Raw genomic sequence first — 18,241 nt, forward strand, 5'->3', positions numbered from 1 at the left:
CCATTGGCAGCTCAACATCATCGTCTTCAGTGATAATAGCGTGAAATTCAAGAGGTGGTACGATGGGGTGTCATGGTGTGGGGAGAGATCTGTTGGCACAACTCAACTTATCGTTAAAGGATACTACCGACAATCTTACCATTTCTCCAACACACGTTGTCATATATCCGCATCACAACGCCCGGGCTTCCACAAAATCATAACCAACTTCCTTGGAGTCAACAATATCAACGCGTTGCCGTGACATGGTTGTTCCCCCGAAATGTCCCCATAGAACATTTCAATCCAGATAAATATCTGATTGACCATGTAAATTTGGGTCTACTGTAGCTTTTATTGTTGTAACACCACCATCAACAGCCTTTTTTAGAATCAGGGATACCTTCACATGCAGGACAGTGTTCCAAAATAGTTAGCATGCCCTCATCATTGTTGAAGTATCCTTGATTATCATAGCCGAATTATTTTTCATTATTCTTGGAAAATAATTGATTAAAATAATAGTTTCAAGAATGAACTGTATGAAAATATTTTCCACCAGCAGAATTATCATAGAATACATGTGTCAAATACTGATTAAGAGTAGACAGCCATATACTCTAAATCTACTAAATAACAGACTTCAAGTGTCTAGAAAATGGTGGGGATTCCTGGGTTCTCTATTTTAAATTTGTGTGCATTGTAATATACTAACAACACATAGTGATTTATAGGTCTTCAGGCATATTGCAATTATTTGATCAAAAAGTCTATTTTCACTTTATCATTATTTGGTAGGCCTATCCTATGTGTGTGCTTTACCAATTCAAATTTGGGAATGTAGGAACTCATGATGTTATGAAAATTACCTATTGTCTTTAAAATATATTATAATTAAGTTACATGTATTATAAAATAGTTTTAATCTTATAATGACTTGTTCTGTATATCACTTGTAAAATGAGTGTGAAGAAATCATACAAATAACGACCCTATTTCTTCACTATTTACCCCATTCATCATGGAATATCTCAAAGACTAATCAAGATATTTTAATTCTGTAAAGTTTTTCATCGACAGGAGATATGAATATTCCATGTAGAATTTCAAGATGTTATCATCAAAAATGACCAAGTTAAGCGATCGGGTTGTATTTCAACGAAAAAGAGAAAAAAAATTTCATTTGCCACGCCCACTTTTTAAAGATCTTAAATATTCTATAACTTTTTTATCTTTAAATATGTTTTGGTTCTGTTTTCACTTTTTCCAACTACTAGAACACCATAACCCATCTACAAGAACAAAATTATTTCATTTTTATTATTTCTATTTTCCGTTTGCATTGCTACTGAAAGCATTGTCCATTTTCAATTTTGGCCAGCTACTGATGTTATAGTCTGTAAACAACCCTCCCACACCCTCCACTCACGACCACCCAAAGCCCCACCCTCATTTCTTTTATGGTCTGTGACATCACAATAAGCCTACTATGACGTTCTAACACCATTCTTAACTCCAACGGTAACCATTTGTCTCATCCTATCAACAACAAAGAAGGAGAAGGAGAGAAAACATCAAGTATAACCATCTTAGTTTGGTCGGCAACACGTAAGGTAGGCTACCGGTAGGCTTAACTAAGTTGAGCGATTGGAAGCAGGTAATAGAATACTGATCTTGTTTAACTTTATTCATAATTTAGGCTAGTAGGCCTACTGAGAGTAGCCTAAGTTATGCTGCAGCGTCACCGTTGAGCTAGGCTATGTTCAAAAAGCTATTTTGACAAAAGCTTTCAGATTTACCAAGGCTACTTTTAATATGAAAAAAGATAGGCCTCTCTGCCTGATTTGTCTTTCCAGCCTTAGCCTATTCACCTCTTCCAATTTAGCTTGTAAGTTTGCTTTAGATAATATATAGCCTATAATTAACTCTCTTTTCCAGTAAAATGCCGGCAAGTAAAGTTAAAAACGAAACAGCTAATTTGATTGCGTCTAATCTGGGGGATCAGGTTGATGAATTGAGAGGAAAACTTCATCTAATAGGCAAGTCCACAGTAAATAATTTGAAATAAATCAATTTTATTATAGAATAGCAGCCCATTGCAGTTGTATTGGGGAGATCATTTTAGACCATGTAGGAGAACATTATCTTTAGGTGCTTTGAAAGAATAAACATGCCCTGCCTTTCTAGCGACACCTGCGACGAGAGTTCAAACCAAACAAAGTTCTGGTAAGATTGTAAGGCTGGAGAGCAACCTCGAGGATTATTGAACATCATCGGCCTAATAATATCAAAATACTATAGCGACACGCGTTTTGAATTTATTTTAAGACATAATCAGCTCAGTTTTCTTATTCAAACAAACAAACCCAACAGATTTCCACTACGTATATCTACAGTTGATTGTTTGATTTATGAACTTTTTAAATGACAGAGAAATTATATTTCTACCTTTTTTTTATATGATCATATGTCAGAAAGCACAAATTTCGGACGAAACTCAAGGTTATCTATATCCGATCGTGCTTACCGCTACCGATTAGAAAACTTATACATCATGATCTTCAATTTGTGATCTTTTCTTTCCACAGAAAGAGATGCCAAAGCCTGCTACGAAACATCAGAAGCCACAAAGGCTGAAAATGAAGCTATGATAAGTAAATTAAGGGCAGAGAACAAATATAAAAGATTAGCTATAGCTCATAGTATTCAGGTACACTATACTGAAATTTTCCGAGAGGTTTGGTGGTTTGTCCTGTTCGCAATATTACCCTACATGTGGTTGATTAGCCAAGCCAGTGCAGAATCTTTGTTATCATGTACTTGCAGGTATAAACACGTACCTTGAATCCATTAAAATATCCGAAGTAATTTCTATTATACCATACTTTACACCCGAGTATAAATTAGAAACTAGCGTCTTATTTTGTCCCTGTTATGATTCTTGTAAAATAAAAATTACGTTTTCTAGGGTGACAAACATGTAATCAAGTCAGTGTTTCAAGAGAGAAAAGAGGAATTATTGTCTTTGAAAAGACGTTCAGCACAGGTTAGTAAGTTAAGGTTGTAATTAAACTATACTACACACTAATCCAGTTTCAACTGCCTGACACAAAAAAGTGAAATCATTAGCCTAATCAGGTGCAGAAAAGTTCATTTTGAACTGTTTCTGTAAAGTGTTATTCCCGACTCTTCCTTTCGTAGTATCTGTGGTTGTACATATTGCAAAGGAAGAAAATGTACATCCAACTGATAAAGAGTGAAGCATAAAGATTTTTGACATTTTGGACCACATATCTACGAGTAACTCCGGTGCAAGGTCCTCAGGTGGCAATTGACGCTACAACATTTGATCTTTCAGAAAGCCATCAGTGAAATGGATCAAAAGTCTTGTGAATCAAACAAAGTTTTAAATGAATTGAAATATCAAAGGTCACAAAAAGAAAATAAACTGGAGGAATTACAACTAAAGCTAAGTCAAATTTTGAAAGTTAGCACCGGAGATGTCGATTTGGATCATGAAAGAGTAAGAATTATTGTGTTTTTACTGCGTGCATCAATTGTGATAATTTTGTATGTATAGGTCCGCATCCATTTTCAAGTTACTAAAACTGGTGCACTGTACCTTTTGACCCGTTAAATGCCTCTCAAAATAATTTTTATAGGTCAGAGTTATACAATTCTGAACTGCGGTACGATGGATCAAAAAGGTTTTAAAACCAGGAATGAAGACGAAACTGACAACCCTTTTCGTTGAACCCATATGTCCTACGTTTCGAGACCTACAATTCCGATCAATGCTCCATTTAACTTTTCAGCTATTTCGACGTCTACAAAATGATCGTGATAAATCGAGAATTAAGTATGAAGCTGCCAGAAACATCACTAGAAGATACGAAGAGATCTTACAGATATTGACCGAGGTAAATCATTGTAGGCTACGGACTGTCATTGAACCTTTAATTCATCAACATCAAAAGATTTGACAGACAAACAATACATTGAAACTCTTCTTTTAACTAGTAACTATTTCAGTCAACGCAGTTAATATGAATAACTGAAAGATCAATACTAAGACATTTGACCACGAATCTGATATAAAGGATCTCAGAGGACCTTTTTTCTATTATCACTGACTTCAGAATGAGAATTCTACTCGTTATCTCTTTATCAAACGCCATAATTCTTACGTCGCTAACATTGTGGATGTATTTTTAAACAATGTTATTTTTATTTCTAGGAATGTCGTATGTTTCCATCTAAATTAGATGTAATGGTACAAATGGTGAATGACGCCAGAAGGGAACACGCTGATTTAAAAAGAATGAATAAAAAAGCGATATCAAGCAATGAAGAATCTCGGGTAGGTATAGAAATTGATCGTACAAAGTAGGTACTCTGGAGGATATCACTTCAGCAACAGCAGTTGCGAAAAAAGAAATCACCGTCCTCGTTTTTTTTCAGATTGCGTATCACAGAACTTCTGGCGTTTCATGCCTTTGATGTCAATTCCCGAGCTCCGTAAACGCCGGTTCATTGAGTCGATCAGGAACGGCACAGGCAGTCAGAGGACAGGGGCATCAGAAACTTATTTGGTATGCATCGAAACAGAACTTCCCCAGTCGATTGCGTTGCTATCAGTTGTTAGCCAGTGAACCATCCTTTTGAATAAAACCCGGGTACTTTGTTTGATGTTGATGTAAAACATTATTTGACGATGTAAAGGCTATGAAATCATATAATGTATTAATTTCCACGAAAATATATCTTAACTTGCAGACAGATCTGATGGCATTAGAAAGAGAGATGTATCAAGCCAGAAGAACAAGAGATCAACAATTAACAGAGACCAGGAGAGACGTAGAGAGAAGGAAAGAACCAGTAGAGATGAGAAACGATAAGAGAGTAAGTCTTTTACTATTTCCTAATTAACTTTCCAAAGATGACGTAAATCTACATTGTATTAGAACACGTAAATTGGAAGAAATGCATTTATTTATAATCAGCTGTACAAATTCATCAATAAAAAATAATGTATTTTTCATCTGGTTTCAGGTAAAAGTACCAAATCTTACTGATAATAATGGTGAGTATATATTCCGGAACACTGATATGTTGCTACTGGGGCTGGTCAAAAGTGATTGATGCTATAACATTGTTAGTATCGTTTTCTGTTGCAACAAAACAGAACATTTCTCCATAATACCACAGATCGTATTGTTTCAGATCGTGTTGCTAAGCATCAAGCAATGAAAGCCGCTAAACATGAAAAGATTTTAACTTTAGAAACAGCTTTTGAGAAGATCAAACAGGCAATCAACGTATCAGATATAAAGGTTTGTTGTTTTGTGGCTTTCCAAGGTATACCATAGCCCCCATTAAGAGTATACTCAATAGTTTTTCGTTTGAAGCAGAAACTTCATTTGAAGCTTCATTTGTATCCATGTTGCACCATGAAGGTTTTTGATGAGTTGCTTGCGATCAAGTGACTTGGACACTTGGTTTGAATGATAACCACCACATTTATGAATGTGTTCTTTTCTTATTTGATAATCTAGCTGGTTTTATTATTGTAGGATGTAATATTCAGATTTAGCAACCAAGATGACACAAGAGAAAGACTTGTTCAACAGAAGAAAGATAAGATGGTCCAGAAATCTAAGCTTGGTGAGGAACTTGAAAAACAGAAGAAGACATTCGAAGAGCTCAAATTCACCAGTCAGAGGCAAGCTCAAAAGTAAGTATTACATCTATCTATAAGGGGATTTGTGGTTCTGGTACATTGATACAGTCAATTTTTTATGAGTTGTTACACTCAATCCCGCCTCGGCTATCTGTACCCTATTTCACTAACGAAACTCAATTCATTTCATTATAGAGGACGCCAGCTTGTCGATAACATGGAAGATGTTGCACTTAAGGAAAAAGAGAAACGGGAAGCAGCTATGTCAGAAATGACCAAGAAAGAGAAATTGCTCATTGATTTACAGAATGGTATTTCAACATTATTTGAAAAACTGAAAGATATAAAACTAAAGCCTGTAAGTAGATGGTGTTGAGAAAAGTAAATATCTTAATCTGTAGTTTTAAATGTCCTAGCATTATGTTCTCAAATACCTGGTGCTGTGAGCCTCCTTGAGAAATCTTTGGCCTTACTCCAACCACCAGCCTTATTTGATAGAAACACAACTGCAATGTAAAGCGAAAAATTCTATGAAAAATATAGGCCCTATAGCTTGCTAGGTATGGTAACATACGTCCACTGCAGAAATCAGGGAATTAAGTACAGCAAATCATCTACTTATCTTTCAGCCATACCATAACTACAGTACAACAGATCCTGTAGAGGATTTAACCAATTGTGAAAGAAAATTAGAATCTTTAACTGAGAAAATTAATTTTGAGAAGAGTGTTGGTGTTACTTTGAAAAATGCAAACAATAAAAGGGTAAATGTTTCTAGCAATCTAAATGTTTCAATTCGTTCTTTTTTGGTATAGACTACATTTTCATTCCCTGATCTGAAGAAATTGGTATGAAAATCATGTTCTAGGTCACTAAAATATGCAACCAATCAAATGATGGTGATGGGTATAGTGACTAGATCTGGAGAAGAAGAAAAGTTTGAATCCTTGAGGGAAAATAATCCAACTGCTTCAGGTCCTACTTCACACATAATTGAAATAACTTTTGAATGGCTTTCTATATTGGAAACATTCATGTTGCTAACTCTTTTAAGGCAACAAATGACAAGAATATTTTATGGAAGCTTGCTACAGCCAATTTGACCAATGTTAATGTTTTATTGCCACAGCTTCAAGAGTTCCTGGAGTTGAAGCTACCATCAGATAATGTTCGTGTTAGATTAGATGAAGAAGATGTTAGTGACAGTGATGATTTCCATTTTGATCATGATCAAGATAATGAAGGTTATGTTTCTAGAGAAGATTGTAAAAGAATGGGACAAGAGATACTGGGAACAAAGATTAAACCAAAGAAACGCAAAGCCAAGAAACCCAAGAAAAGTTAATGGACATACAGAACACATCCGGACATTTTGATAAAAGATATTTAGCCGTTTTTTGTATATTCCATGTGGCTGTGGATTTTTTGTATATCTTTATAATTTTACATATATTTTGATATTCTATAATTTATAAATGTATACAATAAATAAATATAATTGTAATAGACATATATGTTTATTTATCAAGTTACCCACCTAATAAATTTATCAATATTTATACTTTATATTAACAATTATTCAATAAAAGAAGTGTTGACAATCACAATTAACAAGTAAAATAAGATCTTCTCATCAAATTATACAATTGGTCATCCAGCAAATGACGTTTCTTACTAGAAAATGACTTATGAAACATACGATTTTATACATATTTATGATATACCTTACATTTTAAATGAAATAACACAGTGTACTAAATGATAATAATGGAAATATGCCTTGAACAAAATTGTCATATATTTAATATTTATTAACATAATCCCTTCGAAAACTACAAACCCTTAAAATTTTACCAGATAAACCTTTTGATAAAATCATTATAGTATTTTTCACTATCATTAATTTTGTAAAAATATTGAGATTATGGTTGAAAATGGCTTTCAAAGAATATCAGAAAAGACAAAGAAAATCATCAATCTGAAATTGCATTGTGTAAAATGTAAGGCACACAATAATGATGTTGATAGTGATATACAAAATCAATACATACATTGTACTCAGATATAAAAAAGATTTTCATTAATTCTATTATTCAAAATATGTCGTCTATAGAAAGACATCACAAAAGTAAACAACACCAAAATGTAGAGAAATATTTAAGGCACAATATTCTAGTGCATAATCTGATAGTAATACAATTTGGTGAAATACAAAGGTAAAGAGGGTAAAACTTAATGAACCGAACCTACTGTTCTACATGTAAAAATTAGAATTTCATATCAAATAAACTAGAATAATTATTATACAAAATATTGACACAATGTGATGGACAGTAATTCTTAACTAAGTGTCGAACAAAAAGCAAAGAAGTAGATTTTGGTTTGAAAAGGGGAGAGCTGGGTATGTCTGATGTGCCATGCTGACAAACTGAGTATCAAATAAAAATATTATAAATATATTTATGCATTAAATTAAGAAATAAATAAATTATAAATGAATATGTATATATTATTATCATGAATTATATTTAATATAAAGACATCTTAACTAATGAAGCTATTATATACCTACTCTACAAACAAACTAAGGGGAGTAGTGAAAAGAACACAATTGATAGCTGTAAGCAGTGTTTTATATTGTAGTGAATATAACATAAGAAAGTTATATCGTTATTCAAATTTTAAAAAGAATTTAGATCCTTAAAGCTTACCTGTAAAAACAAAAGTTCAATAAAAATAAGATATCTATCTATTCTAACTAGTGATATTAATACATTTTTCATTGTTGTAGAAACTTTGTTCTTTATCATTTCATGTTAGCCTTAATCAAATCATTTAATAACCTTTGGATATTAAGAAATAACCAAAATAATTGAAAAATACTAAACTAACGATGTTTAGACAATTGAAATGATACATTTTCATAAAGATTTAAACAAACTAAGTAAATTTTTATCAGTGTAGAAGTCTGATATATTTAGACCTTAATGGAATTTCGTTGTCCTAGTACATGTTTTCAGCTAAACTATAATACTGAATAGAATATTAAAGAAAAAGAGGGGTTTCTACAGATATATAGCACTAATCTAACTAAATAAAGAAATGATTATAATGATAAATTCCACTATTAATAAGAAATAGTAAATATATACAAATTCACAACACAGTCAACAGATTACATCATTTTACGATATCATCTTATATCTAATTTCAACTAAATCTAATTTATTCTTAAAATTTTCACTAAAACTGGATTTCTATAGTCCAAAACCTTTTTTCTTTAAAATATAAAACAACCTTACAATGTTTTAATCTGTAGGCCTAGTTTGACTAAAAAATCTCTGATCTAATCTTTCACTAGCAAATTCATTATAAATGTAAGACAAAGAGAGAAATTTGCCATAGGTCTGAACCAGTGAACAAATGACATTTTTAATTTCACTATAGTGATCATACTAAAAAATAATCTTATATTAACTTATGTTGTTATAGTTTAGTTGTTAGAAAGGTATAGGTTGAACTATGATGTGTAAAAAACAATCACAAAATACAAGTAACACTCTTAGAAGACAATAACATCAAATCCTCCATTGTTTCATTGCACAAATTATTCAAAAGAATTCAAGTCCAACATGTTGATCCTTACCAACTTAGCATGAAAATAATCAATTTTGGGTTTTTTTTTCTAGCTAGTGTTGCATAGATAGTTTGGTATATTATCAAGAAACATAATTGTTGGACTCAAAACAAAATAAAAATTAACAAATAATAATATATTAATATTAAGGAATGATACATGTATTACATAATTATTTACAATTCTAGTTTAACATAAATAACTTAACAATCACCAATAAAACTCTATCTAACATAGAATGATGTGAATAATTTCTACTTAGACTAGTTCCAAATATAACATGATGAAAGATGAACATTTGCGCAAAAAATTTTGCACCCTTGGAGTAATGATAAAAAAGTTTTTAACAGTTAGATATTTGGCCAAGACAATTATGAAGTGTTTATATTTTTGTAATGATAAATATGTAATGGATTTTATTGTCAGGTTTCAATTCACACTGATCTTGAATGTGTGAAGACTTCACAGGAAGTAAAATTGTATTACTGCTGTAAGTCCTATTTGACATAAAAAAATCACAAAGTTAATATTGCTTCCAACCAGCTATACAATTTTTCCATAGCAGTCCATACAATTCAAGCCACAAACAAGGGAAATACAGGGCTCTACATAATAATGTGGTAAAATGCAATCATTAATGAAGATAATTGAACATGAATTGTTTTTGATTTAGTTAAGCCACTGACAATTAACTTTCTATAAAGTCATCAAAAATAATTACTGATATGACAATACTAAATATGGTGTGACTATAGTTGATGATATAATGTATTTAATAGCATTTGTATAATACTTTTTGGTCGAGTTAAGTTTTTACTTAGTATCTTAAAACAGGGTGATGATTTTAAAACAGTTCTGGGGAAACGGAATAAATTCAAAATGTGTCAGATATGAAAAAAAAAATTCTAAAAGGTGTCACTCAGTTTTTCATCTGTTTATGGATTCACATATATGCATACAAATAAACGATTTTTGAGTCTGCAGTAACCATGTAAAACTACATAATTAAAATCCAGAGCTGGTAAAACTTGTTCCCCTGTATCAAAATTCATGAAAATTTATAAATATCTTGATTACTGCTCTGTAGAACCGGTCGGCCATGGCAAGCGCAAGGTCAGGTAAAATACATTATAAATTTTGTATTGTACTTTTGATATTATATTTTTGTTCTGTAAGTATATACCCTGTATAAAATGTTAGTTCAGACCTAAATATTTAAACTGAGAATCTTAACAAACAACATATAAAAAACCATACATTTCAATTTTGTTTAAAAAAAAACATAATTTCTTAAAACACTACACATATTATGTCTTGATGGCAGTTAATTTTTAAATTCCCATTTTAAATACTTGGGATGGAGAAATTCACAGTTCAGTTACCATCCATTTTCATCAAACATTTTACTTTCATAGCAGTAAATTTACCAAGCACCCTATGTTTATCCAGCTTAGAGAGCAAAATTTCATTTCTCCATCCCTAACGTTAAGATCCAAATAATTTTTATAAAAATCAAGGTCTAGAAGAGTGTTTGTATCTATGTTGGTTATTGAAAGTAGTATTTTTTTTAAGATGTGGTGGTATAACTGAATTATGTACATGTATTAGCTGTGTACTAACTACCTCACAATCAATCTGCATCATACCAATACTACCTGCTGGGGGCTTCATTGTTTCTGTAAGAGAAAATAATACCAAGTAGTGATATTTATCCTAAATATTTCAGTTTATAAGACATAATTCATTCAATGTTGATATACTAAACAGTGTATAATATTCTACCTTGTTTATATACAATTATCAATGACTATCAATATAAAGATTAAAACTTACCATTGAGTGTCATGGCAGGCATAACTAATGACATTCTAGGTCTCATTGTTTTATTATGGGCTGTAGCAGGCACCAGAAAATAGTCCTGAAATACAATATTATCTTTGTCATCAAATTATCCCTCTCTGATACATAAAACAGATTTCTATAATAAGTATTATCAATCTATGCACATGAAAGCTTGAACTTAGTCCCGTTTTTATTTTAAACATTGTTATAATATAATCATACCTGATCAAATGATAAAACATAGAATGTATCATTTCTACGATGTATAGCATGCAGAAAATCTTTATTTTCATCAGCTCCATTAAATATCTGTACTTGATATGCTCTCTCTTCTAATCTGTAACATAATATTTCATTTATATTCAATTGTGCATTTTATAGAAATATATTTCAGGCCTAAAGGAATGTGGCAAACAAACACTCCTGTATTGAAAAATATCTGCCCACATAAAGGGTAAAATACATCTATCACACAAGTCACTGACTAAATCTTACCTTTTTTCCATTTTGTATGCATCTACATCTCCTCTCAAGGATGCCCTTAAACTTTTTACTTTCTTTTTACCAGTCCTTTTCTTCTGTTGTGTTTTTTGTTTTTCTTCTTCATGTCTGATCATCCATCCTGCTAACTGTTCAGCCAACCTGAAGTTAAGTAAAGAAAATATAAATGTCTGCCAACTTTTACCAGGATTTTTGATAGCTTTCAGAAGTTTGAAGAATGTTATCAGATCATGGATGACATGAAGAAATATGCTTAAAAACCAGAAACAAAACATCTAAACCTGCATGTTAGTCAGATAGCAAAATGTGGGGCAAAAACAAAACATGAAATTACACCATTATACCAAATATTATCCAAATTACTTACAACATGGATTCTGTTTTATTAAAATATGTTGGACACATCTGTTGTGTTACATTACTAGAGCTCTCTGTCATCTCCTCTGTTAATCTATGTAATTCTCTCATCAAGAAATCAGCTGGTTCAGACCACGGTTTTGATGACTCATATTTCATATCAGTATCACTCACAGCCATCAATTGTCTCCCTTTATGTATTGGTATGACATCATTAGAGACAGATTTACTACCATCTAATAAACTATAAGAAAGAAATTAAGTAAATTACGTGTAACTGGACTAACGGTGGATCATAGGCTTAATGTTGATTAATATTAGTAATTCTGGCAAGCATTATATTATCAACATTGTTTCCATTCCACAACATTACAAGTTTATTTAGTGACTCAATCCCTACAAAAAATAACCCCAAAAACATCATGTCAACTTATTGTACAGGCTAAATATCATATTTCAATTCTAAAACACTTTTAGTTTTAGTTATTGCAATTTAATATTTATTTCTGGTCCCATTTTATCCAAATCCAAAAGATACATGTATGGAATTTCAGAATGTCTTACCTCCAAGGAGCAATATTAAAACCTAACATAATCATAATAGCTAACAGACATGTTGTTGTCTTCTTAATATTCACATAACTACTTTGCAAACGTAACCTCTCATTCTATAAAATATACATTATACATTAGTACATGGTTATGTTGAATTTGAGTTAAATTGGTAACATCACACAGACAGATACTAATACAAGAAGTATAACACTTAAGATAAAAGCCTTTCATATAAATCATCTCTGATCTTCTCATTTTTTGAATAAAGATCTCCACACACCATATCCAGAAAATATTAATAATAAGACCAAACTGAGGTCCCCATTTTAAGACTTCAGTAAAGGTAACTGATAAAATATCTACCTCTGTCTGAAGAACACACACTTTCTTTCTGAGATTATCATTTTCTTGTCTTAATTTCTGGTTTTCTGATGTACAGCTATTTATTTTATCTTCCAATGTAGATAAATACTGAAACATTACATAAAAGTATTTTATAATGAGTCTGTATACATATAGATATGACATTAAAGTTAATGGAAATATATGTTATCAAATTTGTTGGAAGATAAAGACTTTATCTAATTCTTGCCTACATGTTCTGCTTAATTAAGTTTTTAAAATGTACATGGATGAACATAAACACATCCTGAAAATACCTCTTTCTTTCTTTTCCTTGATAAACTGGCAGATTCTCTATTTTTAATCATTCTTTGTTGACGTTTGACATTCTTTACCTGTAATATCAAAACGGTTCATGTAAGGTTCAGCTTCAAATTCTTAAATGATGTAATAAATGATTAAGTCGACTCAGGACCAGCCTCAAAGCAGACTCCTATTCATTCAATATAGTCAAACAAGTACAATTTAAGTCATTTTTACAGATTTATATTATGAATTTGGTAACGAAGAAAGAACTTGTATTCTGATGATGTTTACCCAAATACACGGTGCTATGAGCCATTTCAAATTCTACTGAAGACAACCATCTACCATCTTAAAACCATGCTCATGAAGCCATGGACTTCAAAATTCAATGATTTGCTGACTTAAAAACTATATAAAGATATATAACTTTTTGAGTTTTAACCTTGCAAAAAAAAACAAATAAAAATTAAAACATACATCAGTGACATCAATCATAGAAGTGTGAAAGGATGGAATGGTATTTTCTCCTGTTTCCATAGCAACAGGACTGTTTGACTGTGGTGGTTGAAAACATAATGCACCAGTTGAGGTTAATTTGGTAAATTCTTGTGGTGTTAGCACTAATGGTTTTTCTACAAATAAAATGAAACAATTAGATTTAATACCATGAAAATAACCATTCCTGTAAAATGAAGGTCATGTTCAGAAAATTTTGCTGCAGAACAAGACATAATTCATTCTAGCCTAATCCAGCAATTTATGGAAAAACAAAATTCATAAGATAAAAAGTATTTTGGTACACACGTTTAATTCCTCGTTTTATAACCAGTGGATAAAATTAACTAAATTTTGAATAGAAACAAAACAGAAACTTACTTGTATTTGATACAGGCGGAGATCTTTTTGCTGTTGAAGTTGTGGACTCACATGGTTTGGGTTGAATTTTTATTTTCGATTGCATAATGTTGTTTAATTTAATGGTACCATTGACAGGTGTTAACATACCAACTGAGTTACCATTAACATTATTTAATATAATGCTTTGTTTGCTATCTTCTTGTTTAGGAATGATTGTGAACACTCTACTGGTTGATGATGTTGATATAACAGATGGTGAAGATGTAGATGAGATAGGGAGTGTATTTGAAGGAACAATGAATGGTGTAATCGAGACATTATCCTCAATTTTGATGTCTGGAGATGTGATAACAGGTTGAACACAGGAACTGTTATCTGATGCCTTAAAAATATATTTACAGTTCTAAAAATTCATATCTTAACTTAAATTAGGAAGCAAATAGCAAAAAGAACAGTAAGAGATTAAAAAAAAGAAATTCCTGTACCACATTCTAAAGTCTTGACTGTGGACAGTCTTAACTTTTCTGCATGTTTTAACTATGGATTATCACTTCGATATTTCACCAATGTTCGATATGAAATTAGTAGATGATTTAACTTGAGACTTACCGAACCATAGCCTTCTGAACCAGTTTCTGAACAATTTGATGATAATGGTGAGAGGGGTTCATCTTTCACTTGAATATTATATAAATCTTCATTAGAACTTTTAGGATTAAACTCCTGCCAATAATCATCTAATATTGTATCAACTAGAGGTGGTGAATTAAATGTCATCTGGAATACATAATCATAACTCTTCTATACATCATAGCAACAATAATATTTACAATTTCCAGAAACCTAAGTAACAACTTAATTTTGTGTGTTCACATTCAAAATAACTCTCTTTCAAGAAGCCAATTCCAGTTATTACCCTGAATGCAAATACCAAGTTTGACTGTAATTGCAGATTTTATCAAATTGTTCATTTCAGGGCGTAGCTATGTCTTAAAAACACTAGTTTCAGAAATATTTGGACATTTTGTATTTTGAGATTCTGAATAAATTGTGTAACAATTTACAAATACAACTTTCACTAAACTTCTTCTTCATGACCAATTTGAGGTGGCCCTGAGGTAAATGGCAATAACTTGCACTTACTAAATCATCAGGTAGATCATCTGTGAAGGATTTTAATTCTTCATTTAAATCTAGAAATTCTGATATATCACCAAATCCATCTGTCATAGGTTCACCTGTAAGAAAATAATGTAATTTGTTAACATTGATATAATGCAAACACAGACATTCTTATTCTTGAACTTATAGTTTCAATAAAGTTGGGATACTTTAAAATTGTTTTGGTAATGACTCATTTTGCATTGCAAATTGTACTAACCTTATTATAACCTTATTCACCAATGATTTCCAGTCTAGTCAAGGTATAATTTATTTAACTTATTTTTGACTAACAGGGTACCGGTATAATGATATATACATTTAAACTAATATATAATTTTTCTATTCTTGATCTTCAATATCCATTCTAAATTTAAACAATTATGTGAGTGTGTTTTATGCACTGTTTTGTAAATTTATTTATTATAGACTATGAATGGGTCAAAATTAAGGAAAAAGAAAATAACTTAACAATGTATCAAATTTGACAAAGGGGAAATTTCAGAAAACTTAACTTTATCTTTATTTTAAATGTGTGTTGCCATAGAAACTAATGAATTTGATATTAATTTGAATTGAAATACAAATACCTTTGTTCTACTTACAACAAATCAATAACAGAATATCAGTGTTACATGACACTTTATTGTAATGTATAAATAATCTATTAAACAGTATATTATATGTACACATCAGGAATTCAGATTTTAATATTGTATAAGCTTACAAAATGTATGTAAGCACAAGCTTATGAGTACATGTTGATGACAACAATAACTTCTTAAGATATACATTCAAATAACTCTTAATAATATAGTTTAGATGTTTTTAGTATGGCCTACATTTACTGAATGGTATAATCACAACAAAACAACCCATTACAAAAATGCCCTAAGCATTCAAATGTAATATGGTTTTCTAGATCAGTAAATTACTTCTTAAGTCTATTATTTTTCCATTAGATTATATCATAATGGGACAACCAGAGTGCAATATTTAGAGATTTTTTGCAGATTGGCAGACTATCTTGATTTGGTCTGGGTTTTGCCAAGATTGTAGGTCAGAAACCTTAAAAGTTCTCAGTTCTCAACAGGGAAAAGGGCAGCCCAATTGAAGGCTATATAGGGAAACTTAGTGAGGCATCGAAAATGATTATATATTGACTTAAATCTAACTTGACTATGCTAGCTTGATGCCCCACAGGCACTCATCAAAGAGATGCAATTTCTTCCTAACATTGCAAAGCAGAATTCACTAAGCCTTGAATTGTTCACCCACCAGCAGGGAATGTGAGCTGGGTTTAGACTATGGTGAGAAAGGCTAGATTTTTAATCCAGCTTCATAATTTTGTCATTTTTTGTTTGCAACAGAAAATTCATCTTGATATTGATGTCGTGTTTGAACAATAACTAACCAGTGTGTCAACTTGTCTATATCAGATGTTACTATGACACTTTTGATAACAGAAGGAAATTATAGACAGATAATCAATAATATATTTCTCTAATAAAATCAATATATCTTTGAGTATCTCCTTAAAATCAACAAGTCAAAAAATACATTTCTAATCTGCATGCACTCCCTGCAGTAATCATATGTCTAATAATGGAGGCAGATATATAACATCCCTGTGTAGTTCTAAATTTCATACCACATGGTGCAGAAAAGTGTGATGTAAAACCAATTCATTTCATTTATTTCTTAATTCCATAAGAGTGAAGTTAATTCAGTAGGAAATTTAAATCAAACAAGCTCATAAATAATCAAAGGAATAATTCTGCCAATAAATACTGATTTAATTTTCACATCTGTTGCAAATCAATATTCTGTAACAAAACAATAGTTTTCTTACTAATTTCACATTTTATCTAATGACTAACTCAGAGTTGACACTCAGGTGTATTAATATTTATTTCATAAGTTAAAATTGTTTTTTTATTTATTACATTTTAAGCTGCATTTATTATTCAGGAATTATTGCCTGGTGTCAGTTTTTACCCCCTTATACCTTACATCAAGGATAATTTACATTTCAACAGGTGGAAAATGATAAATGAACTTATTGAGTAGGTTCGTCTTGCTAAGGAAGAAAAATGTGTCACACTCCAGATGTGCACTCATCAGACTTTTTTGCAACTTCTTCTAGAGGATTTGCAACAGTTTTAAATACAGAACAGGTAATGTTCCTCAGTCAATTTTTTCATCAACCTTAAGCCAAAGACAAATTTCATATTTCATTTTTCAATTTGACAAAACAGAAAGACAAATCTAGCCTACCACTACTACTTAGTTGTATTTTTTTTTTTTCAAAATATTTATTTCTATGGACCAGAAGTCGAAGACATTAGAACCCCAATTAGGGAATACAAACAATAGATCTAGATCTTCAATTCAATTGATAATTTTAGGCTAAAATAGGGCCTAGTGCCACTAGAAGTGGCTAGTAGGGAAAACACTGAAAAATTCACTTTTGCTGGAGTGGTTGTGGAAGGGAAGGTTTTTATTTCTAACGATAAAGTTTTCAACATTTCTATGAACCCGATGACATTGGAGGACCATTGACAATTATAATGTTCGTGAAATGATAGACAAATTCAAGCCACACAGTGACAGTGTAGTGCTGTGGTGGCAGTGGTCTAAACTGAATATTGTCGAAAATGATTAAGATTTCTATGCTTACCCCAATCTTCTTTTGTGAGGAGATTGTTATCAAAAAATTTTCTGTCAACTTCGGATACGTATTCAAGAGTCATGGTTTCTTTTGTGGCATTAGAATGCCTAAAACATTGAGATTTTGTCTTCAAATAATTAGCATCCGGCAAGCGTGGATATGGATGGCGAAACTTACCCAGAGCTCTTTATACCGGATGTTTATAATAACCAGTTATACGAGTTCTGATTGGCTGAACGATGTTACTATAATTAGATAACCACATGTTGGCTGTCATTAACTGTTTTTCTAATCCCATTAAATCTTTATTCTGCCATCTTGTTTAGCTTTACACCTCGACACAATAAACTAT

At 31.4% G+C, this 18,241-nt stretch overlaps 2 protein-coding genes across 2 annotated transcripts in view; one reads left to right on the forward strand and one right to left on the reverse strand.

Moving 5' to 3' along the window:
- The window catches only part of LOTGIDRAFT_236403 (hypothetical protein), a gene marked incomplete at its 5' end in the record, with an annotated part of 7,785 nt that extends 617 nt beyond the window's left edge, over positions 1 to 7,168 (forward strand). The window contains 13 exons of the mRNA XM_009067231.1: positions 1,918 to 2,018; positions 2,568 to 2,689; positions 2,948 to 3,025; positions 3,338 to 3,502; positions 3,795 to 3,899; positions 4,217 to 4,339; positions 4,756 to 4,881; positions 5,032 to 5,062; positions 5,203 to 5,312; positions 5,553 to 5,713; positions 5,855 to 6,017; positions 6,289 to 6,423; positions 6,789 to 7,168. Coding sequence (XP_009065479.1) covers positions 1,918 to 2,018; positions 2,568 to 2,689; positions 2,948 to 3,025; positions 3,338 to 3,502; positions 3,795 to 3,899; positions 4,217 to 4,339; positions 4,756 to 4,881; positions 5,032 to 5,062; positions 5,203 to 5,312; positions 5,553 to 5,713; positions 5,855 to 6,017; positions 6,289 to 6,423; positions 6,789 to 7,004 — 1,636 coding nt within the window. The 3' untranslated portion in view covers positions 7,005 to 7,168. The remainder of the gene's footprint in view (positions 1 to 1,917; positions 2,019 to 2,567; positions 2,690 to 2,947; positions 3,026 to 3,337; positions 3,503 to 3,794; positions 3,900 to 4,216; positions 4,340 to 4,755; positions 4,882 to 5,031; positions 5,063 to 5,202; positions 5,313 to 5,552; positions 5,714 to 5,854; positions 6,018 to 6,288; positions 6,424 to 6,788) is intronic.
- Positions 7,169 to 10,748: 3,580 nt separating this feature from the next.
- LOTGIDRAFT_236404 (hypothetical protein) lies at positions 10,749 to 17,971 on the reverse strand (the record flags this gene model as incomplete). Its single annotated transcript, XM_009067232.1, has 13 exons — positions 10,749 to 10,972; positions 11,130 to 11,214; positions 11,361 to 11,475; positions 11,634 to 11,780; positions 12,007 to 12,240; positions 12,561 to 12,664; positions 12,915 to 13,022; positions 13,211 to 13,288; positions 13,677 to 13,831; positions 14,076 to 14,439; positions 14,667 to 14,834; positions 15,201 to 15,295; positions 17,899 to 17,971. 13 exons carry the CDS (start codon positions 17,969 to 17,971, stop codon positions 10,809 to 10,811), a joined length of 1,890 nt encoding a protein of 629 aa, XP_009065480.1. The 3' UTR covers positions 10,749 to 10,808.
- Positions 17,972 to 18,241: the final 270 nt, after the last annotated feature.

Source organism: Lottia gigantea (assembly GCF_000327385.1).
Source record: "Lottia gigantea unplaced genomic scaffold LOTGIsca_80, whole genome shotgun sequence".
Lineage (NCBI taxonomy): Eukaryota > Metazoa > Mollusca > Gastropoda > Lottiidae > Lottia > Lottia gigantea.